Source organism: Scyliorhinus torazame, chromosome 26 (genome assembly GCF_047496885.1).
Source record: "Scyliorhinus torazame isolate Kashiwa2021f chromosome 26, sScyTor2.1, whole genome shotgun sequence".
Classification (NCBI taxonomy): domain Eukaryota; kingdom Metazoa; phylum Chordata; class Chondrichthyes; order Carcharhiniformes; family Scyliorhinidae; genus Scyliorhinus; species Scyliorhinus torazame.
In genome coordinates, this window is record NC_092732.1 from 37,692,698 (window position 1) to 37,717,518 (window position 24,821).

Consider the following 24,821-nt stretch of genomic DNA (forward strand, 5'->3'; position numbering starts at 1 on the left):
TTACTGAGTGTCTGTGTTCGTCATTGATGCTCAGTGTTACAGAGTACAGTGTGCGGGCCGAATGGGTTTTACTGAGTGTCTGAATGAGTCATTGATGCTCAGTGTTACAGAGTACAGTGTGCGGGCCGAATGGGTTTTACTGAGTGTGTGACTTAGTCATTGATGCTCAGTGTTACAGAGTACAGTGTGCGGGCTGAATGGGTTTTACTGAGTGTCTGACTTAGTCATTGATGCTCTGGTACAGAGTACAGTGTGCGGGCCGAATGGGTTTTACTGAGTGTCTGACTTAGTCATTGATGCTCAGTGTTACAGCGTACAGTGTGCGGGCCGAATGGGTTTTACTGAGTGTCTGACTTAGTCATTGATGCACTGGTACAGCGTACAGTGTGCGGGCCGAATGGGTTTTACTGAGTGTCTGAGTTACTCATTGATGCTCAGTGTTGCAGAGTACAGTGTGCGGGCCGAATGGGTTTTACTGAGTGTCTGACTTACTCATTGATGCTCAGTGTTACAGCGTACAGTGTGCGGGCCGAATGGGTTTTACTGAGTGTCTGACTTAGTCATTGATGCTCAGTGTTACAGAGTACAGTGTGCGTGCCGAATGGGTTTTACTGAGTGTCTGACTTAGTCATTGATGCTCAGTGGTACAGAGTACAGTGTGCGGGCCGAATGGGTTTTACTGAGTGTCTGACTTAGTCATTGATGCTCTGTTACAGCGTACAGTGTGCGGGCCGAATGGGTTTTACTGAGTGTCTGACTGAGTCATTGATGCTCAGTGTTACAGAGTACAGTGTGCGGGCCGAATGGGTTTTACTTAGTGTCTGCTTTAGTCATTGATGCTCAGTGGTACAGAGTACAGTGTGCGGGCCGAATGGGTTTTACTTAGTGTCTGCTTTAGTCATTGATGCTCAGTGTTACAGAGTACAGTGTGCGGGCCGAATGGCTTTTACTGAGTGTCTGACTTAGTCATTGATGCTCAGTGTTACAGAGTACAGTGTGCGGTCCGAATGGGTTTTACTGAGTGTCTGACTGAGTCATTGATGCTCAGTGTTACAGAGTACAGTGTGCGGGCCGAATGGGTTTTACTGAGTGTCTGACTTAGTCATTGATGCTCAGTGTTACAGAGTACAGTGTGCGGGCCGAATGGGTTTTACTGAGTGTCTGACTTAGTCATTGATGCTCAGTGTTACAGAGTACAGTGTGCGGGCCGAATGGGTTTTACTGATTGTCTGACTTAGTCATTGATGCTCAGTGTTACAGAGTACAGTGTGCGGGCCGAATGGGTTTTACTGAGTGTCTGACTTAGTCATTGATGCTCAGTGTTACAGAGTACAGTGTGCGGGCCGAATGGGTTTTACTGAGTGTCTGACTTAGTCATTGATGCTCAGTGTTACGGAGTACAGTGTGCGGGCCGAATGGGTTTTACTGAGTGTCTGACTTAGCCATTGATGCTCAGTGTTACAGAGTACAGTGTGCGGGCCGAATGGGTTTGAGTCAGTGTCTGACTGAGTCATTGATGCTCAGTGTTGTAGCGTACAGTGTGCGGGCCGAATGGGTTTTACTGAGTGTCTGACTTAGTCATTGATGCTCAGTGTTACAAAGTACAGTGTGCAGGCCGAATGGATTTTACTAAGTGTCTGAGTTACTCATTGATGCTCAGTGTTACAGAGGACAGTGTGCGGGCCGAATGGGTTTTACTGAGTGTCTGACTGAGTCATTGATGCTCAGTGTTACAGAGTACAGTGTGCGGGCCGAATGGGTTTTACTGAGTGTCTGACTTAGTCATTGATGCTCAGTGTTACGGAGTACAGTGTGCGGGCTGAATGGGTTTTACTGAGTGTCTAAGTTAGTCATTGATGCTCAGTGTTACAGAGTACAGTGTGCGGGCCGAATGGGTTTGAGTCAGTGTCTGACTGAGTCATTGATGCTCAGTGTTGTAGCGTACAGTGTGCGGGCCGAATGGGTTTTACTGAGTGTCTGATTTAGTCAATGATGCTCAGTGTTACAGCGTACAGTGTGCGGGCCGAATCGGTTTTACTGAGTGTCTGTGTTCGTCATTGATGCTCAGTGTTACAGAGTACAGTGTGCGGGCCGAATGGGTTTTACTGAGTGTCTGACTTAGTCATTGATGCTCAGTGTTACAGAGGACAGTGTGCGGGCCGAATGGGTTTTACTGAGTGTCTGACTTAGTCATTGATGCTCAGTGTTACAGAGTACAGTGTGCGGGCCGAATGGGTTTTACTGAGTGTCTGACTTAGTCATTGATGCTCAGTGTTACAGCGTACAGTGTGCAGGCCGAATGGGTTTTACTGAGTGTCTGACTTAGTCATTGATCCTCAGTGTTACAGAGTACAGTGTGCGGGCCGAATGGGTTTTACTGAGTGTCTGACTTAGTCATTGATGCTCAGTGTTACAGCGTACAGTGTGCGGGCCGAATGGGTTTTACTGAGTGTCTGACTTAGTCATTGATGCTCAGTGTTACAGAGTACAGTGTGCGGGCCGAATGGGTTTTACTGAGTGTCTGACTTAGTCATTGATGCTCAGTGGTCCAGCGTACAGTGTGCGGGCCGAATGGGTTTTAGTCAGTGTCTGACTGAGTCATTGATGCTCAGTGTTGCAGCGTACAGTGTGCGGGCCGAATGGGTTTTACTGAGTGTCTGACTTAGTCATTGATGCTCAGTGTTACAGAGTACAGTGTGCGGGCCGAATGGGTTTTACTGAGTGTCTGACTTAGTCATTGAGGCTCAGTGTTACAGAGTACAGTGTGCGGGCCGAATGGGTTTTACTGAGTGTCTGAGTTACTCATTGATGCTCAGTGGTACAGAGTACAGTGTGCGGGCCGAATGGGTTTTACTGAGTGCCTGAGTTACTCATTGATGCTCAGTGTTACAGAGTACAGTGTGCAGGCCGAATGGGTTTTACTGAGTGTCTGACTTAGTCATTGATGCTCAGTGTTACAGAGTACAGTGTGCAGGCCGAATGGGTTTTACTGAGTGTCTGACTTAGTCATTGATGCTCAGTGTTACAGAGTACAGTGTGCGGGCCGAATGGGTTTTACTGAGTGTCTGACTTAGTCATTGATGCTCAGTGTTACGGAGTACAGTGTGCGGGCCGAATGGGTTTTACTGAGTGTCTGACTTAGCCATTGATGCTCAGTGTTACAGAGTACAGTGTGCGGGCCGAATGGGTTTGAGTCAGTGTCTGACTGAGTCATTGATGCTCAGTGTTGTAGCGTACAGTGTGCGGGCCGAATGGGTTTTACTGAGTGTCTGACTTAGTCATTGATGCTCAGTGTTACAAAGTACAGTGTGCAGGCCGAATGGATTTTACTAAGTGTCTGAGTTACTCATTGATGCTCAGTGTTACAGAGGACAGTGTGCGGGCCGAATGGGTTTTACTGAGTGTCTGACTGAGTCATTGATGCTCAGTGTTACAGAGTACAGTGTGCGGGCCGAATGGGTTTTACTGAGTGTCTGACTTAGTCATTGATGCTCAGTGTTACGGAGTACAGTGTGCGGGCTGAATGGGTTTTACTGAGTGTCTAAGTTAGTCATTGATGCTCAGTGTTACAGAGTACAGTGTGCGGGCCGAATGGGTTTGAGTCAGTGTCTGACTGAGTCATTGATGCTCAGTGTTGTAGCGTACAGTGTGCGGGCCGAATGGGTTTTACTGAGTGTCTGACTTAGTCATTGATGCTCAGTGTTACAAAGTACAGTGTGCAGGCCGAATGGATTTTACTAAGTGTCTGAGTTACTCATTGATGCTCAGTGTTACAGAGTACAGTGTGCGGGCCGAATGCGTTTTACTGAGTGTCTGACTTAGTCATTGATGCTCAGTGTTACAGAGTACAGTGTGCGGGCCGAATGGGTTTTACTGAGTGTCTGATTTAGTCAATGATGCTCAGTGTTACAGCGTACAGTGTGCGGGCCGAATCGGTTTTACTGAGTGTCTGTGTTCGTCATTGATGCTCAGTGTTACAGAGTACAGTGTGCGGGCCGAATGGGTTTTACTGAGTGTCTGACTTAGTCATTGATGCTCAGTGTTACAGAGGACAGTGTGCGGGCCGAATGGGTTTTACTGAGTGTCTGACTTAGTCATTGATGCTCAGTGTTACAGAGTACAGTGTGCGGGCCGAATGGGTTTTACTGAGTGTCTGACTTAGTCATTGATGCTCAGTGTTACAGCGTACAGTGTGCAGGCCGAATGGGTTTTACTGAGTGTCTGACTTAGTCATTGATCCTCAGTGTTACAGAGTACAGTGTGCGGGCCGAATGGGTTTTACTGAGTGTCTGACTTAGTCATTGATGCTCAGTGTTACAGCGTACAGTGTGCGGGCCGAATGGGTTTTACTGAGTGTCTGACTTAGTCATTGATGCTCAGTGTTACAGAGTACAGTGTGCGGGCCGAATGGGTTTTACTGAGTGTCTGACTTAGTCATTGATGCTCAGTGGTCCAGCGTACAGTGTGCGGGCCGAATGGGTTTTAGTCAGTGTCTGACTGAGTCATTGATGCTCAGTGTTGCAGCGTACAGTGTGCGGGCCGAATGGGTTTTACTGAGTGTCTGACTTAGTCATTGATGCTCAGTGTTACAGAGTACAGTGTGCGGGCCGAATGGGTTTTACTGAGTGTCTGACTTAGTCATTGAGGCTCAGTGTTACAGAGTACAGTGTGCGGGCCGAATGGGTTTTACTGAGTGTCTGAGTTACTCATTGATGCTCAGTGGTACAGAGTACAGTGTGCGGGCCGAATGGGTTTTACTGAGTGCCTGAGTTACTCATTGATGCTCAGTGTTACAGAGTACAGTGTGCAGGCCGAATGGGTTTTACTGAGTGTCTGACTTAGTCATTGATGCTCAGTGTTACAGAGTACAGTGTGCAGGCCGAATGGGTTTTACTGAGTGTCTGACTTAGTCATTGATACTCAGTGGTACAGAGTACCATGTGCGGGCCGAATGGGTTTTACTGAGTGTCTGACTTAGTCATTGAGGCTCAGTGTTACAGTGTACAGTGTGCGGGCCGAATGGGTTTTACTGAGTGTCTGACTTGGTCATTGATGCTCAGTGTTACAGAGTACAGTGTGCGGGCCGAATGGGTTTTACTTAGTGTCTGACTTAGTCATTGATACTCAGTGGTACAGAGTACCATGTGCGGGCCGAATGGGTTTTACTGAGTGCCTGACTTACTCATTGATGCTCAGTGTTACAGAGTACAGTGTGCGGGCCGAATGGGTTTTACTGAGTGTCTGACTTGGTCATTGATGCTCAGTGTTACAGAGTACAGTGTGCGGGCCGAATGGGTTTTACTGAGTGTCTGACTTAGTCATTGATGCTCAGTGTTACAGAGTACAGTGTGCGGGCCGAATGGGTTTTACTGAGTGTCTGACTTGGTCATTGATGCTCAGTGTTACAGCGTACAGTGTGCGGGCCGAATGGGTTTTACTGAGTGCCTGACTTACTCATTGATGCTCAGTGTTACAGCGTACAGTGTGCGGGCCGAATGGGTTTTACTGAGTGTCTGACTTAGTTATTGAGGCTCAGTGTTACAGCGTACAGTGTGCGGGCCGAATGGGTTTTACTGAGTGTCTGACTTACTCATTGATGCTCAGTGTTACAGCGTACAGTGTGCGGGCCGAATGGGTTTTACTGAGTGTCTGAGTTAGTCATTGATGCTAAGTGTTACGGAGTACAGTGTGCGGGCTGAATGGGTTTTACTGAGTGTCTGACTTAGTCATTGATGCTCTGTTACAGCGTACAGTGTGCGGGCCGAATGGGTTTTACTGAGTGTCTGCTTTAGTCATTGATGCTCAGTGTTACAGAGTACAGTGTGCGGGCTGAATGGGTTTTACTGAGTGTCTGAGTTACTCATTGATGCTCAGTGTTACAGAGTACAGTGTGCGGGCCGTATGGGTTTTACTGAGTGTCTGAGTTACTCATTGATGCTCAGTGTTACAGAGTACAGTGTGCGGGCCGAATGGGTTTTACTGAGTGTCTGAGTTACTCATTGATGCTCAGTGTTACAGAGTACAGTGTGCGGGCCGAATGGGTTTTACTGAGTGTCTGCTTTAGTCATTGATGCTCAGTGGTACAGCGTACAGTGTGCGGGCCGAATGGGTTTTACTGAGTGTCTGACTGAGTCATTGATGCTCAGTGTTACAGAGTACAGTGTGCGGGCCGAATGGGTTTTACTGAGTGTCTGAGTTACTCATTGATGCTCAGTGTTACAGAGTACAGTGTGCGGGCCGAATGGGTTTTACTGAGTGTCTGACTTAGTCATTGATGCTCAGTGTTACAGAGTACAGTGTGCGGGCTGAATGGGTTTTACTGAGTGTCTGACTTAGTCATTGATGCTCAGTGGTACAGCGTACAGTGTGCGGGCCGAATGGGTTTTACTGAGTGTCTGAGTTACTCATTGATGCTCAGTGTTACAGAGTACAGTGTGCGGGCCGAATGGGTTTTACTGAGTGTCTGACTTAGTCATTGATGCTCAGTGTTACAGCGTACAGTGTGCGGGCCGAATGGGTTTTACTGAGTGTCTGACTTAGTCATTGATGCTCAGTGTTACAGAGTACAGTGTGCGGGCCGAATGGGTTTTCCTGAGTGTCTGACTTAGTCATTGATGCTCAGTGGTCCAGCGTACAGTGTGCGGGCCGAATGGGTTTTAGTCAGTGTCTGACTGAGTCATTGATGCTCAGTGTTGCAGCGTACAGTGTGCGGGCCGAATGGGTTTTACTGAGTGTCTGTGTTCGTCATTGATGCTCAGTGTTACAGCGTACAGTGTGCGGGCCGAATGGGTTTTACTGAGTGTCTGAGTTAGTCATTGAGGCTCAGTGTTACAGAGTACAGTGTGCAGGCCGAATGGGTTTTACTGAGTGTCTGAGTTACTCATTGATGCTCAGTGTTACAGAGTACAGTGTGCGGGCCGAATGGGTTTTACTGAGTGTCTGAGTTACTCATTGATGCTCAGTGTTACAGAGTACAGTGTGCGGGCCGAATGGGTTTTACTGAGTGTCTGACTTAGTCATTGATGCTCAGTGTTACAGAGTACAGTGTGCGGGCCGAATGGGTTTTACTGAGTGTCTGTGTTCGTCATTGATGCTCAGTGTTACAGAGTACAGTGTGCGGGCCGAATGGGTTTTACTGAGTGTCTGACTTAGTCATTGATGCTCAGTGTTACAGAGTACAGTGTGCGGGCCGAATGGGTTTTACTGAGTGTCTGACTGAGTCATTGATGCTCAGTGTTACAGCGTACAGTGTGCGGGCCGAATGGGTTTTACTGAGTGTCTGAGTTACTCATTGATGCTCAGTGTTACAGCGTACAGTGTGCGGGCCGAATGGGTTTTACTGAGTGTCTGTGTTACTCATTGATGCTCAGTGGTACAGAGTACAGTGTGCGGGCCGAATGTGTTTTACTGAGTTTCTGACTTAGTCATTGATGCTCAGTGTTGCAGCGTACAGTGTGCGGGCCGAATGGGTTTTACTGAGTGTCTGACTTTGTCATTGATACTCAGTGTTACAGCGTACAGTGTGCGGGCCGAATGGATTTTACTGAGTGTCTGACTTTGTCATTGATGCTCAGTGTTACAGAGTACAGTTTGCTGGCCGAATGGGTTTTACTGAGTGTCTGACTGAGTCATTGATGCTCTGTTACAGCGTACAGTGTGCGGGCCGAATGGGTTTTACTGAGTGTCTGACTTAGTCATTGAGGCTCAGTGTTACAGAGTACAGTGTGCGGGCCGAGTGGGTTTTACTGAGTGTCTGACTTTGTCATTGATGCTTAGTGTTACAGCGTACAGTGTGCGGGCCGAATGGGTTTTACTGAGTGTCTGACTTAGTCATTGATGCTCAGTGTTACAGCGTACAGTGTGCGGGCCGAATGGGTTTTACTGAGTGTCTGAGTTAGTCATTGATGCTCACTGTTACAGAGTACAGTGTGCGGGCCGAATGGGTTTTACTGAGTGTCTGAGTTAGTCATTGATGCTCAGTGTTACAGCGTACAGTGTGCGGGCCGAATGGGTTTTACTGAGTGTCTGCTTTAGTCATTGATGCTCAGTGTTACAGAGTACAGTGTGCGGGCTGAATGGGTTTTACTGAGTGTCTGCTTTAGTCATTGATGCTCAGTGTTACAGAGTACAGTGTGCGGGCCGAATGGGTTTTACTGAGTGTCTGACTTCGTCATTGATGCTCAGTGTTACAGAGTACAGTGTGCGGGCCGAATGGGTTTTAGTGAGTGTCTGACTTCGTCATTGATGCTCAGTGTTACAGAGTACAGTGTGCGGGCCGAATGGGTTTTACTGAGTGTCTGACTTAGTCATTGATGCTCAGTGTTACAGAGTACAGTGTGCGGGCCGAATGGGTTTTACTGAGTGTCTGAGTTAGTCATTGATGCTCAGTGTTACAGCGTACAGTGTGCGGGCCGAATGGGTTTTACTGAGTGTCTGCTTTAGTCATTGATGCTCAGTGTTACAGAGTACAGTGTGCGGGCCGAATGGGTTTTACTGAGTGTCTGACTTCGTCATTGATGCTCAGTGTTACAGAGTACAGTGTGCGGGCCGAATGGGTTTTAGTGAGTGTCTGACTTCGTCATTGATGCTCAGTGTTACAGAGTACAGTGTGCGGGCCGAATGGGTTTTACTGAGTGTCTGAGTTAGTCATTGATGCTCAGTGTTACAGCGTACAGTGTGCGGGCCGAATGGGTTTTACTGAGTGTCTGACTTAGTCATTGAGGCTCAGTGTTACAGCGTACAGTGAGCGGGCCGAATGGGTTTTACTGAGTGTCTGACTTAGTCATTGAGGCTCAGTGTTACAGAGTACAGTGTGCGGGCCGAATGGGTTTTACTGAGTGTCTGACTTAGTCATTGATGCTCAGTGTTACAAAGTACAGTGTGCGGGCCGAATGGGTTTTACTGAGTTTCTGACTTAGTCATTGATGCTCTGTTACAGCGTACAGTGTGCGGGCCGAATGTGTTTTACTGAGTGTCTGACTTAGTCATTGATGCTCTGTTACAGCGTACAGTGTGCGGGCCGAATGGGTTTCACTGAGAGTCTGAGTTAGTCATTGATGCTCAGTGTTGCAGAGTACAGTGTGCGGGCCGAATGGGTTTTACTGAGTGTCTGCTTTAGTCATTGATGCTCAGTGTTACAGAGTACAGTGTGCGGGCCGAATGGGTTTTAGTGAGTGTCTGACTTCGTCATTGATGCTCAGTGTTACAGAGTACAGTGTGCGGGCCGAATGGGTTTTACTGAGTGTCTGACTTAGTCATTGATGCTCAGTGTTACAGCGTACAGTGCCGGGCCGAATGGGTTTTACTGAGTGTCTGACTTAGTCATTGATGCTCAGTGTTACAGCGTAAATTGTGCGGGCCGAATGGGTTTTACTGAGTGTCTCACTTGTCATTGATGCTCAGTGTTACAGAGTACAGTGTGCGGGCCGAATGGGTTTTACTGAGTGTCTGACTTAATCATTGAGGCTCAGTGTTACAGAGTACAGTGTGCGGGCCGAATGGGTTTTACTGAGTGTCTGACTTCGTCATTGATGCTCAGTGTTACAGAGTACAGTGTGCGGGCCGAATGGGTTTTACTGAGTGTCTGACCTAGTCATTGATGCTCTGGTCCACCGTAAAGTGTGCGGGCCGAATAGATTTTACTGAGTGTCTGACTTAGTCATTGAGGCTCAGTGTTCCAGAGTACAGTGTGCGGGCCGAATGGGTTTTCCTGAGTGTCTGACTTAGTCATTGATGCTCAGTGTTACAGAGTACAGTGTGCGGGCCGAATGGGTTTCAGTCAGTGTCTGACTGAGTCATTGATGCTCAGTGTTGCAGCGTACAGTGTGCGGGCCGAATGGGTTTTACTGAGTGTCTGACTTAGTCATTGATGCTCAGTGTTACAGAGTACAATGTGCAGGCCGAATGGCTTTTACTGAGTGTCTGAGTTACTCATTGATGCTCAGTGTTACAGAGTACAGTGTGCGGGCCGAATGGGTTTTACTGAGTGTCTGACTTAGTCATTGATGCTCAGTGTTACAGAGTACAGTGTGCGGGCCGAATGGGTTTTACTGAGTGTCTGACTTAGTCATCGATGCTCAGTGTTACAGCGTACAGTGTGCGGGCCGAATGGGTTTTACTGAGTGTCTGACTTAGTCATTGATGCTCAGTGGTACAGAGTACAGTGTGCGGGCCGAATGGGTTTTACTGAGTGTCTGACTTAGTCATTGATGCTCAGTGTTACAGCGTACAGTGTGCGGGCCGAATGGGTTTTACTGAGTGTCTGAGTTAGTCATTGATGCTCAGTGTTGCAGAGTACAGTGTGCGGGCCGAATGGGTTTCACTGAATGTCTGACTTAGTCATTGATGCTCAGTGTTACAGAGTACAGTGTGCGGGCCGAATGGGTTTTACTGAGTGTCTGACTTAGTCATTGATGCTCAGTGTTACAGAGTACAGTGTGCGGGCCGAATGGGTTTTACTGAGTGTCTGCTTTAGTCATTGATGCTCTGGTACAGCGTACAGTGTGCGGGCCGAATGGGTTTTACTGAGTGTCTGACTTAGTCATTGATGCTCAGTGTTACAGAGTACAGTGTGCGTGCTGAATGGGTTTTACTGAGTGTCTGACTTAGTCATTGATGTACAGTGCCGGGCCGAATGGGTTTTACTGAGTGTCTGACTTAGTCATTGATGCTCAGTGTTACAGCGTACAGTGTGCTGGCCGAATGGGTTTTACTGAGTGTGTCACTTAGTCATTGATGCTCAGTGTTACAGCGTACAGTGTGCGGGCTGAATGGGTTTTACTGAATGTCTGACTTAGTCATTGAGGCTCAGTGTTACAGAGTACAGTGTGCGAGCCGAATGGGTTTCACTGAGTGTCTGACTTAGTCATTGATGCTCAGTGTTACAGCGTACAGTGTGCGGGCCGAATGGGTTTTACTGAGTGTCTGACTTAGTCATTGATGCTCATTGTTACAGAGTACAGTGTGCGGGCCGAATGGGTTTTACTGAGTGTCTGACTTAGTCATTGATGCTCAGTGTTACAGAGTACAGTGTGCGGGCCGAATGGGTTTTACGGAGTGTCTGACTAGTCATTGATGCTATGTTACAGAGTACAGTGTGCGGGCCGAATGGGTTTTACTGAGTGTCTGACTTAGTCATTGATGCTCAGTGTTACAGAGTACAGTGTGCGGGCCGAATGGGTTTTACTGAGTGTCTGCTTTAGTCATTGAGGCTCAGTGTTACAGAGTACAGTGTGCGTGCTGAATGGGTTTTACTGAGTGTCTGCTTTAGTCATTGATGCTCAGTGTTACAGAGTACAGTGTGCGGGCCGAATGGGTTTTACTGAGTGTCTGCTTTAGTCATTGAGGCTCAGTGTTACAGAGTACAGTGTGCGGGCCGAATGGGTTTTACTGAGTGTCTGACTTAGTCATTGATGCTCAGTGTTACAGAGTACAGTGTGCGGGCCGAATGGGTTTTACTGAGTTTCTGACTTAGTCATTGATGCTCAGTGTTACAGAGTACAGTGTGCGGGCCGAATGGGTTTTACTGAGTGTCTGACTTAGTCATTGAGGCTCAGTGTTGCAGAGTACAGTGTGCGGGCTGAATGGGTTTTACTGAGTGTCTGACTTAGTCATTGATGCTCAGTGTTACAGAGTACAGTGTGCGGGCCGAATGGGTTTTACTGAGTGTCTGACTTAGTCATTGATGCTCAGTGTTACAGAGTACAGTGTGCGGGCCGAATGGGTTTTACTGAGTGTCTGTGTTACTCATTGATGCTCAGTGGTACAGAGTACAGTGTGCGGGCCGAATGTGTTTTACTGAGTTTCTGACTTAGTCATTGATGCTCAGTGTTGCAGCGTACAGTGTGCGGGCCGAATGGGTTTTACTGAGTGTCTGACTTTGTCATTGATACTCAGTGTTACAGCGTACAGTGTGCGGGCCGAATGGATTTTACTGAGTGTCTGACTTTGTCATTGATGCTCAGTGTTACAGAGTACAGTTTGCTGGCCGAATGGGTTTTACTGAGTGTCTGACTGAGTCATTGATGCTCTGTTACAGCGTACAGTGTGCGGGCCGAATGGGTTTTACTGAGTGTCTGACTTAGTCATTGAGGCTCAGTGTTACAGAGTACAGTGTGCGGGCCGAGTGGGTTTTACTGAGTGTCTGACTTTGTCATTGATGCTTAGTGTTACAGCGTACAGTGTGCGGGCCGAATGGGTTTTACTGAGTGTCTGAGTTAGTCATTGATGCTCACTGTTACAGAGTACAGTGTGCGGGCCGAATGGGTTTTACTGAGTGTCTGAGTTAGTCATTGATGCTCAGTGTTACAGCGTACAGTGTGCGGGCCGAATGGGTTTTACTGAGTGTCTGCTTTAGTCATTGATGCTCAGTGTTACAGAGTACAGTGTGCGGGCTGAATGGGTTTTACTGAGTGTCTGCTTTAGTCATTGATGCTCAGTGTTACAGAGTACAGTGTGCGGGCCGAATGGGTTTTACTGAGTGTCTGACTTCGTCATTGATGCTCAGTGTTACAGAGTACAGTGTGCGGGCCGAATGGGTTTTAGTGAGTGTCTGACTTCGTCATTGATGCTCAGTGTTACAGAGTACAGTGTGCGGGCCGAATGGGTTTTACTGAGTGTCTGACTTAGTCATTGATGCTCAGTGTTACAGAGTACAGTGTGCGGGCCGAATGGGTTTTACTGAGTGTCTGAGTTAGTCATTGATGCTCAGTGTTACAGCGTACAGTGTGCGGGCCGAATGGGTTTTACTGAGTGTCTGCTTTAGTCATTGATGCTCAGTGTTACAGAGTACAGTGTGCGGGCCGAATGGGTTTTACTGAGTGTCTGACTTCGTCATTGATGCTCAGTGTTACAGAGTACAGTGTGCGGGCCGAATGGGTTTTAGTGAGTGTCTGACTTCGTCATTGATGCTCAGTGTTACAGAGTACAGTGTGCGGGCCGAATGGGTTTTACTGAGTGTCTGAGTTAGTCATTGATGCTCAGTGTTACAGCGTACAGTGTGCGGGCCGAATGGGTTTTACTGAGTGTCTGACTTAGTCATTGAGGCTCAGTGTTACAGCGTACAGTGAGCGGGCCGAATGGGTTTTACTGAGTGTCTGACTTAGTCATTGAGGCTCAGTGTTACAGAGTACAGTGTGCGGGCCGAATGGGTTTTACTGAGTGTCTGACTTAGTCATTGATGCTCAGTGTTACAAAGTACAGTGTGCGGGCCGAATGGGTTTTACTGAGTTTCTGACTTAGTCATTGATGCTCTGTTACAGCGTACAGTGTGCGGGCCGAATGTGTTTTACTGAGTGTCTGACTTAGTCATTGATGCTCTGTTACAGCGTACAGTGTGCGGGCCGAATGGGTTTTACTGAGTGTCTGAGTTAGTCATTGATGCTCAGTGTTGCAGAGTACAGTGTGCGGGCCGAATGGGTTTCACTGAATGTCTGACTTAGTCATTGATGCTCAGTGTTACAGCGTACAGTGTGCGGACCGAATGGGTTTTACTGAGTGTCTGACTTAGTCATTGATGCTTAGTGTTACAGAGTACAGTGTGCGGGCCGAATGGGTAGTCTGACTTAGTCATTGATGCTCAGTGCTACAGAGTACAGTGTGCGGGCCGAATGGGTTTTACTGAGTGTCTGCTTTAGTCATTGATGCTCAGTGTTACAGAGTACAGTGTGCGGGCCGAATGGGTTTTAGTGAGTGTCTGACTTCGTCATTGATGCTCAGTGTTACAGAGTACAGTGTGCGGGCCGAATGGGTTTTACTGAGTGTCTGACTTAGTCATTGATGCTCAGTGTTACAGCGTACAGTGCCGGGCCGAATGGGTTTTACTGAGTGTCTGACTTAGTCATTGATGCTCAGTGTTACAGCGTAAATTGTGCGGGCCGAATGGGTTTTACTGAGTGTCTCACTTGTCATTGATGCTCAGTGTTACAGAGTACAGTGTGCGGGCCGAATGGGTTTTACTGAGTGTCTGACTTAATCATTGAGGCTCAGTGTTACAGAGTACAGTGTGCGGGCCGAATGGGTTTTACGGAGTGTCTGACTTAGTCATTGATGCTCAGTGTTACAGAGTACAGTGTGCGGGCCGAATGGGTTTTACTGAGTGTCTGACCTAGTCATTGATGCTCTGGTCCACCGTAAAGTGTGCGGGCCGAATAGATTTTACTGAGTGTCTGACTTAGTCATTGAGGCTCAGTGTTCCAGAGTACAGTGTGCGGGCCGAATGGGTTTTCCTGAGTGTCTGACTTAGTCATTGATGCTCAGTGTTACAGAGTACAGTGTGCGGGCCGAATGGGTTTCAGTCAGTGTCTGACTGAGTCATTGATGCTCAGTGTTGCAGCGTACAGTGTGCGGGCCGAATGGGTTTTACTGAGTGTCTGACTTAGTCATTGATGCTCAGTGTTACAGAGTACAATGTGCAGGCCGAATGGCTTTTACTGAGTGTCTGAGTTACTCATTGATGCTCAGTGTTACAGAGTACAGTGTGCGGGCCGAATGGGTTTTACTGAGTGTCTGACTTAGTCATCGATGCTCAGTGTTACAGAGTACAGTGTGCGGGCCGAATGGGTTTTACTGAGTGTCTGACTTAGTCATCGATGCTCAGTGTTACAGCGTACAGTGTGCGGGCCGAATGGGTTTTACTGAGTGTCTGACTTAGTCATTGATGCTCAGTGGTACAGAGTACAGTGTGCGGGCCGAATGGGTTTTACTGAGTGTCTGACTTAGTCATTGATGCTCAGTGTTGCAGAGTACAGTGTGCGGGCCGAATGGGTTTCACTGAATGTCTGACTTAGTCATTGATGCTCAGTGTTACAGAGTACAGTGTGCGGGCCGAATGGGTTTTACTGAGTGTCTGACTTAGTCATTGATGCTCAGTGTTACAGAGTACAGTGTGCGGGCCGAATGGGTTTTACTGAGTGTCTGCTTTAGTCATTGATGCTCTGGTACAGCGTACAGTGTGCGGGCCGAATGGGTTTTACTGAGTGTCTGACTTAGTCATTGATGCTCAGTGTTACAGAGTACAGTGTGCGTGCTGAATGGGTTTTACTGAGTGTCTGACTTAGTCATTGATGTACAGTGCCGGGCCGAATGGGTTTTACTGAGTGTCTGACTTAGTCATTGATGCTCAGTGTTACAGCGTACAGTGTGCTGGCCGAATGGGTTTTACTGAGTGTGTCACTTAGTCATTGATGCTCAGTGTTACAGCGTACAGTGTGCGGGCTGAATGGGTTTTACTGAATGTCTGACTTAGTCATTGAGGCTCAGTGTTACAGAGTACAGTGTGCGAGCCGAATGGGTTTCACTGAGTGTCTGACTTAGTCATTGATGCTCAGTGTTACAGCGTACAGTGTGCGGGCCGAATGGGTTTTACTGAGTGTCTGACTTAGTCATTGATGCTCATTGTTACAGAGTACAGTGTGCGGGCCGAATGGGTTTTACTGAGTGTCTGACTTAGTCATTGATGCTCAGTGTTACAGAGTACAGTGTGCGGGCCGAATGGGTTTTACGGAGTGTCTGACTAGTCATTGATGCTATGTTACAGAGTACAGTGTGCGGGCCGAATGGGTTTTACTGAGTGTCTGACTTAGTCATTGATGCTCAGTGTTACAGAGTACAGTGTGCGGGCCGAATGGGTTTTACTGAGTGTCTGCTTTAGTCATTGAGGCTCAGTGTTACAGAGTACAGTGTGCGTGCTGAATGGGTTTTACTGAGTGTCTGCTTTAGTCATTGATGCTCAGTGTTACAGAGTACAGTGTGCGGGCCGAATGGGTTTTACTGAGTGTCTGCTTTAGTCATTGAGGCTCAGTGTTACAGAGTACAGTGTGCGGGCCGAATGGGTTTTAGTGAGTGTCTGACTTAGTCATTGATGCTCAGTGTTACAGAGTACAGTGTGCGGGCCGAATGGGTTTTACTGAGTTTCTGACTTAGTCATTGATGCTCAGTGTTACAGAGTACAGTGTGCGGGCCGAATGGGTTTTACTGAGTGTCTGACTTAGTCATTGATGCTCTGGTACAGAGTACAGTGTGCGGGCCGAATGGGTTTTACTGAGTGTCTGACTTAGTCATTGATTCTCAGTGTTACAGAGTGCAGTGTGCGGGCCGAATGGGTTTTACTGAGTGTCTGAGTTAGTCATTGATGCTCAGTGTTGCAGAGTACAGTGTGCGGGCCGAATGGGTTTTACGAAGTGTCTGAGTTACTCAGTGATGCTCAGTGTTACATAGTACAGTGTGCGGGCCGAATGGGTTTTACTGAGTGTCTGACTTAGTCATTGATGCTCAGTGTTACAGAGTACAGTGTGCGGGCCGAATGGGTTTTACTGAGTGTCTGACTTAGTCATTGATGCTCTGGTACAGAGTACAGTGTGCGGGCCGAATGGGTTTTACTGAGTGTCTGAGTTACTCATTGATGCTCAGTGTTACAGAGTACAGTGTGCGGGCCGAATGGGTTTTACTGAGTGTCTGACTTAGTCATTGATGCTCAGTGTTGCAGCGCACAGTGTGCGGGCCGAATGGGTTTTACTGAGTGTCTGACTTCGTCATTGATGCTCAGTGGTACAGCGTACAGTGTGCGGGCTGAATGGGTTTTACTGAGTGTCTGACTTACTCATCGATGCTCTGTGTTACAGAGTACAGTGTGCGGGCCGAATGGGTTTTACTGAGTGTCTGACTTAGTCATTGATGCTCTGGTACAGAGTACAGTGTGCGGGCCGAATGGGTTTTAATGAGTGTCTGTGTTAGTCATTGATGCTCTGTTACAGAGTACAGTGTGCGGGCCGAATGGGTTTTACTGAGTGTCTGACTTAGTCATTGATGCTCAGTGTTACAGAGTACAGTGTGCGGGCCGAATGGGTTTTACTGAGTATCTGACTTAGTCATTGATGCTCTGTTACAGAGTACAGTGTGCGGGCCGAATGGGTTTTACTGAGTGTCTGAGTTACTCATTGATGCTCAGTGGTACAGAGTACAATGTGCGGGCCGAATGGGTTTTACTGAGTGTCTGACTTACTCATTGATGCTCAGTGTTACAGCGTACAGTGTGCGGGCCGAATGGGTTTTACTGAGTGTCTGACTTAGTCATTGAGGCTCAGTGTTACAGCGTACAGTGTACGGGCCGAATGTGTTTTACTGAGTGTCTGACTTAGTCATTGATGCTCAGTGTTACAGCGTAAATTGTGCGGGCCGAATGGGTTTTACTGAGTGTCTCACTTGTCATTGATGCTCAGTGTTACAGAGTACAGTATGCGGGCCGAATGGGTTTTACTGAGTGTCTGACTTAATCATTGAGGCTCAGTGTTACAGAGTACAGTGTGCGGGCCGAATGGGTTTTACTGAGTGTCTGAGTTAGTCATTGATGCTCAGTGTTGCAGCGTACAGTGTGCGGGCCGAATGGGTTTTACTGAGTGTCTGCTTTAGTCATTGATGCTCTGGTACAGCGTACAGTGTGCGGGCCGAATGGGTTTTACTGAGTGTCTGACTTAGTCATTGATGCTCAGTGTTACAGAGTACAGTGTGCGTGCTGAATGGGTTTTACTGAGTGTCTGACTTAGTCATTGATGCTCAGTGTTACAGCGTACAGTGCCGGGCCGAATGGGTTTTACTGAGTGTCTGACTTAGTCATTGATGCTCAGTGTTACAGAGTACAGTGTGCTGGCCGAATGGGTTTTACTGAGTGTGTCACTTAGTCATTGATGCTCAGTGTTACAGCGTACAGTGTGCGGGCCGAATGGGTTTTACTGAGTGTCTGACTTAGTCATTGATGCTCAGTGTTACAGAGTACAGTGTGCGGGCCGAATGGGTTTTACGGAGTGTCTGACTAGTCATTGATGCTATGTTACAGAGTACAGTGTGCGGGCCGAATGGGTTTTACTGAGTGTCTGACTTAGTCATTGATGCTCAGTGTTACAGAGTACAGTGTGCGGGCCGAATGGGTTTTACTGAGTGTCTGCTTTAGTCATTGAGGCTCAGTGTTACAGAGTACAGTGTGCGTGCTGAATGGGTTTTACTGAGTGTCTGCTTTAGTCATTGATGCTCAGTGTTACAGAGTACAGTGTGCGGGCCGAATGGGTTTTACTGAGTGTCTGCTTTAGTCATTGAGGCTCAGTGTTACAGAGTACAGTGTGCGGGCCGAATGGGTTTTAGTGAGTGTCTGACTTAGTCATTGATGCTCAGTGTTACAGAGTACAGTGTGCGGGCCGAATGGGTTTTACTGAGTTTCTGACTTAGTCATTGATGCTCAGTGTTACAGAGTACAGTGTGCGGGCCGAATGGGTTTTACTGAGTGTCTGACTTAGTCATTGATGCTCAGTGTTGCAGAGTACAGTGTGCGGGCCGAATGGGTTTTACTGAGTGTCTGAGTTAGTCATTGAGGCTCAGTGTTACAGAGTACAGTGTGCGGGCCGAATGGGTTTTACTGAGTGTCTGACTTAGTCATTGATGCTCAGTGTTACAGAGTACAGTGTGCGGGCCGAATGGGTTTTACTGAGTGTCTGACTTAGTCATTGATGCTCTGGTACAGAGTACAGTGTGCGGGCCGAATGGGTTTTACTGAGTGTCTGAGTTAGTCATTGATGCTCAGTGTTACAGAGTACAGTGTGCGGGCCGAATGGGTTTTACTGAGTGTCTGACTTAGTCATTGATGCTCAGTGTTACAGAGTACAGTGTGCGGGCTGAATGGGTTTTACTGAGTGTCTGACTTACTCATCGATGCTCTGTGTTACAGAGTACAGTGTGCGGGCCGAATGGGTTTTACTGGGTGTCTGACTTAGTCATTGATGCTCTGGTACAGAGTACAGTGTGCGGGCCGAATGGGTTTTAATGAGTGTCTGTGTTAGTCATTGATGCTCTGTTACAGAGTACAGTGTTCGGGCCGAATGGGTTTTACTGAGTGTCTGACTTAGTCATTGATGCTCAGTGTTACAGAGTACAGTGTGCGGGCCGAATGGGTTTTACTGAGTATCTGACTTAGTCATTGATGCTCTGTTACAGAGTACAGTGTGCGGGCCGAATGGGTTTTACTGAGTGTCTGAGTTACTCATTGATGCTCAGTGGTTCAGAGTACAATGTGCGGGCCGAATGGGTTTTACTGAGTGTCTGACTTACTCATTGATGCTCAGTGTTACAGCGTACAGTGTGCGGGCCGAATGGGTTTTACTGAGTGTCTGACTTAGTCATTGAGGCTCAGTGTTACAGCGTACAGTGTACGGGCCGAATGTGTTTTACTGAGTGTCTGACTTAGTCATTGATGCTCAGTGTTACAGAGTACAGTGTGCGAGCCGAATGGGTTTTACTGAGTGTCTGACTTAGTCATTGATGCTTAGTGTTACAGCGTACAGTGTGCAGGCCGAATGGGTTATACTGAGTGTCTGACTTAGTCATTGATGCTCTGTTACAGAGTACAGTGTGCGGGCCGAATGGGTTTTACTGAGTGTCTGACTTAGTCATTGATGCTCAGTGTTACAGAGTACAGTGTGCAGGCCGAATGGGTTATACTGAGTGTCTGACTTAGTCATTGATGCTCTGTTACAGAGCACAGTGTGCGGGCCGAATGGGTTTTACTGAGTGTCTGACTTAGTCATTGATGCTCTGTTACAGAGTACAGTGTGCGGGCCGAATGGGTTATACTGAGTGTCTGACTTAGTCATTGATGCTCAGTGTTACAGAGTACAGTGTGCGGGCCGAATAGGTTTTACTGAGTGTCTGACTTGGTCATTGATGCTCAGTGGTACAGAGTACAGTGTGCGGGCCGAATGGGTTTTACTGAGTGTCTGACTTAGTCATTGATGCTCAGTGTTACAGAGTACAGTGTGCGAGCCGAATGGGTTTTACTGAGTGTCTGACTTGGTCATTGAGGCTCAGTGTTACAGAGTACAGTGTGCGGGCCTAATGGGGTTTACTGAGTGTCTGTGTTAGTCATTGATGCTCAGTGTTACAGAGTACAGTGAGCGGGCCGAATGGGTTTTACTGAGTGTCTGACTTAGTCATTGATGCTCAGTGTTACAGCGTGCAGTGTGCGGGCCGAATGGATTTTACTGAGTGTCTGACTTAGTCATTGATGCTCTGTTACAGAGTACAGTGTGCAGGCCGAATGGGTTTTACTGAGTGTCTGTGTTAGTCATTGATGCTCAGTGTTACAGAGTACAGTGTGCGGGCCGAATGGGTTTTACTGAGTGTCTGTGTTAGTCATTGATGCTCAGTGTTACAGACTACAGTGTGCGGGCCGAATGGGTTTTACTGAGTGTCTGTGTTAGTCATTGATGCTCAGTGTTACAGCGTACAGTGTGCGGGCCGAATGGGGTTTACTGAGTGTCTGACTTAGTCATTGATGCTCTGGTACAGAGTACAGTGTGCGGGCCGAATGGGTTTTACTGAGTGTCTGTGTTAGTCATTGATGCTCAGTGTTACAGAGTACAGTGTGCGGGCCGAATGGGTTTTACTGAGTGTCTGATTAAGTCATTGATGCTCAGTGTTACAGCGTACAGTGTGCGGGCCGAATGGGTTTTACTGAGTGTCTGACTTAGTCATTGATGCTCAGTGTTACAGAGTACAGTGTGCGGGCCGAATGGGTTTTACTGAGTGTCTGACTTAGTCATTGATGCTCAGTGTTACAGAGTACAGTGTGCGGGCCGAATGGGTTTTACTGAGTGTCTGACTTAGTCATTGATGCTCAGTGTTGCAGAGTACAGTGTGCGGGCCGAATGGGTTTTACTGAGTGTCTGACTTAGTCATTGATGCTCAGTGTTACAGAGTACAGTGTGCGGGCCGAATGGGTTTTACTGAGTGTCTGACTTAGTCATTGAGGCTCAGTGTTACAGAGTACAGTGTGCGGGCCGAATGGGTTTTACTGAGTGTCTGACTTAGTCATTGATGCTCAGTGTTACAGAGTACAGTGTGCGGGCCGAATGGGTTTTACTGAGTGTCTGACTTAGTCATTGATGCTCAGTGTTGCAGAGTACAGTGTGCGGGCCGAATGGGTTTTACTGAGTGTCTGACTTAGTCATTGATGCTCAGTGTTACAGAGTACAGTGTGCGGGCCGAATGGGTTTTACTGAGTGTCTGACTTAGTCATTGATGCTCAGTGTTACAGAGTACAGTGTGCGGGCCGAATGGGTTTTACTGAGTGTCTGACTTAGTCATTGATGCTCAGTGGTACAGAGTACAGTGTGCGGGCCGAATGGGTTTTACTGAGTGTCTGACTTAGTCATTGATGCTCAGTGTTACAGCGTACAGTGCCGGGCCGAATGGGTTTTACTGAGTGTCTGACTTAGTCATTGATGCTCAGTGTTACAGCGTACAGTGTGCGGGCCGAATGGGTTTTACTGAGTGTCTGACTTAGTCATTGATGCTCAGTGTTACAGCGTACAGTGTGCGGGCCGAATGGGTTTTACTGAGTGTCTGACTTAGTCATTGATGCTCAGTGTTGCAGAGTACAGTGTGCGGGCCGAATGGGTTTTACTGAGTGTCTGACTTAGTCATTGATGCTCAGTGTTACAGAGTACAGTGTGCGGGCCGAATGGGTTTTACTGAGTGTCTGACTTAGTCATTGAGGCTCAGTGTTGCAGAGTACAGTGTGCGGGCTGAATGGGTTTTACTGAGTGTCTGACTTAGTCATTGATGCTCAGTGTTACAGAGTACAGTGTGCGGGCCGAATGGGTTTTACTGAGTGTCTGACTTAGTCATTGAGGCTCAGTGTTACAGAGTACAGTGTGCGGGCCGAATGGCTTTTCCTGAGTGTCTCACTTAGTCATTGATGCTCAGTGGTACAGAGTACAGTGTGCGGGCCGAATGGGTTTTACTGAGTGTCTGAGTTAGTCATTGATGCTCACTGTTACAGAGTACAGTGTGCGGGCCGAATGGGTTTTACTGAGTGTGTGACTTAGTCATTGATGCTCAGTGTTACAGAGTACAGTGTGCGGGCCGAATGGGTTTTACTGAGTGTCTGACTTAGTCATTGATGCTCAGTGTTACAGAGTACAGTGTGCGGGCCGAATGGGTTTTACTGAGTGTCTGACTTAGTCATTGATGCTCAGTGTTGCAGAGTACAGTGTGCGGGCCGAATGGGTTTTACTGAGTGTCTGAGTTAGTCATTGATGCTCACTGTTACAGAGTACAGTGTGCGGGCCGAATGGGTTTTACTGAGTGTGTGACTTAGTCATTGATGCTCAGTGTTACAGAGTACAGTGTGCGGGCCGAATGGGTTTTACTGAGTGTCTGACTTAGTCATTGATGCTCAGTGTTACAGAGTACAGTGTGCGGGCCGAATGGGTTTTACTGAGTGTCTGAGTTAGTCATTGATGCTCAGTGTTACAGCGTACAGTGTGCGGGCCGAATGGGTTTTACTGAGTGTCTGACTTAGTCATTGAGGCTCAGTGTTGCAGAGTACAGTGTGCGGGCCGAATGGGTTTTACTGAGTGTCTGAGTTAGTCATTGATGCTCACTGTTACAGAGTACAGTGTGCGGGCCGAATGGGTTTTACTGAGTGTGTGACTTAGTCATTGATGCTCAGTGTTACAGAGTACAGTGTGCGGGCCGAATGGGTTTTACTGAGTGTGTGACTTAGTCATTGATGCTCAGTGTTACAGAGTACAGTGTGCGGGCCGAATGGGTTATACTGAGTGTCTGACTGAGTCATTGATGCTCAGTGTTACAGAGTACAGTGTGCGGGCCGAATGGGTTTTACTGAGTGTGTGACTTAGTCATTGATGCTCAGTGTTACAGAGTACAGTGTGCGGGCCGAATGGGTTTTACTGAGTGTCTGACTGAGTCATTGATGCTCAGTGTTACAGAGTACAGTGTGCGGGCCGAATGGGTTTTACTGAGTGCCTGGACCCAGGGTGTGATTTCAGAGTGGGGCAGGAATGCCAAACTGTCCTCGCCTGCAGAGTAATACTTCATGGCATTTTGGTTGTGGCACCACAGTGACCCCATTCAGTGGGCCTGGAGAATGCTCCACTTGCCCTTTGCACTCTGCCTGCTCTCGCGTCAGTTTCTTCTGCTGCCCCCCAGTGGCTGAGCTGAGTTAGTAAACCTAGCCTGTCAATGTTCTCGATTGTGCGGTTGGTTGGCACCGCGCTGTCTGCCCCCGTGGACTCTGGGTTAAGGGGTCTGGTGGGGAACTCCCTTTTGAGCACTATTGCAGATGCCATACCTTGCTCAGGCTGCCTCGGGTTCAGCAAGTGGGCTTGGGGTGAGACCGGCGTTCACCCGGGCATCATCTCCCCACCCGACACAAACCCCCCCCCCCCCCCCCCCCCCGACTACACGCATGCACTAATGCTTCCACATTTAGACCAGGCAGCCAGGCAAGTCCGCAATGCGCTCCCAACGCCCATGGAGCCTCTCCAGCAACGGTCCAACAAGGCAGCTGCACCTCTCTGTGAGAATGTGAGGGGTGGACGGGGGCAGCTTTCTGGCTACAGGACTTTAAACTGTCACTTTGCTATCTGCCTGTTGATAGCAAGATGGTTGGGACCTTCTAATTATAACGGGATGTGTGTGTGCGGGTAATCTGCAGATTGTACTGAACTGAGTAACAAAACGGAGTGTGTGTGGGGGTAATCTGCAGATTGTACCGAACTGAGTAACTAAACGGAGTGTGTGTGAGGGTAATCTGCAGATTGTACCGAACTGAGTAACAAAACGGAGTGTGTGTGGGGGTAATCTGCAGATTGTACTGACCTGAGTAACAAAACGGAGTGTGTGTGAGGGTAATCTGCAGATTGTACTGACCTGAGTAACAAAACGGAGTGTGTGTGGGGGTAATCTGCAGATTGTACTGAACTGAGTAACAAAACGGAGTGTGTGTGGGGGTAATCTGCAGATTGTACTGACCTGAGTAACAAAACGGAGTGTGTGTGGGGGTAATCTGCAGATTGTACTGACCTGAGTAACAAAACGGAGTGTGTGTGGGGGTAATCTGCAGATTGTACTGAACTGAGTAACAAAACGGAGTGTGTGTGGGGGTAATCTGCAGATTGTACCGAACTGAGTAACAAAACGGAGTGTGTGTGGGGCCTTTCAGGTTCGAAAACAGTGTCGATGGGCCGCCTCCTTCTGAATGGCATGTTTAATCGTGTTTGGAAATCAGCTTGTCAGTATGGGGGCCATTTGTGTAACCGTTAGGCACGTTATCTTCTTTCCAGATGTGTTTGTCGATGTTAAACCACTTTCCGGATGTGAGCCTACAACATGCAACTGTAAGAGGCCAGTGGATCCTGCCGAGAAGAGCTGTTTGGAAGACTGCCTGAACAGGTAGGCAAGTATGTGTAATCGTCGGCTCTGCCGAGCTGCTGACCTTGAGACACGTCGAGATTGCTGCTGTTTGATCATGTTTTATGACCCAGTCCTGGCAGATTGGGCAAAGACCCTGCCAATCAGCGGCAGTGGCCGGGTGTCCTGCAACAAAGCGGGAAACATCATTGGAATCGACGCGATTTATAAATCTGCTTGTGTTTCCATCTAAACCCAAGTCCGGTTGATGTCATCTTTGGTAGTCCCCCGGGGGGCCGAGGGTGACTTGCTTCCGCACTGAAAATCGTTTCTCGGGCGACTGACTAGTTGGACGCCCAACAGCCTCTTGCCGCAGATGGTGGTTGGAGGGGTGGGTGTGGTGCCCGGGTTTTCGCCCGCTCCCCGTGCTTCTCCGCCGTAACTCAGTGCGGCCGCGGCGGCCCCGTGCCTCATTGTTCTTCAGCTGGGGGGTGGCCTCTTCGACCTTGTCTCGGGTGGTGGCGGCTAGCCAGCGTGGGGTGGGTTGGGGTCTCCGATCTTGGCAGGCTGCGGGGTGGGTGCCTGGGCCGGACTGCGGTGAAGAAAGCCCGTGCGTCATGGCT

The 24,821-nt window shown here is 48.2% G+C and overlaps 1 protein-coding gene across 1 annotated transcript in view; it reads left to right on the plus strand.

The window, feature by feature from the left end:
* ash1l (ash1 (absent, small, or homeotic)-like (Drosophila)) overlaps positions 1 to 24,821 on the plus strand; it is a 412,201-nt gene that overhangs the window by 313,056 nt on the left and 74,324 nt on the right. The window contains 1 exon segment of the mRNA XM_072490632.1: positions 24,132 to 24,240. Coding sequence (XP_072346733.1) covers positions 24,132 to 24,240 — 109 coding nt within the window.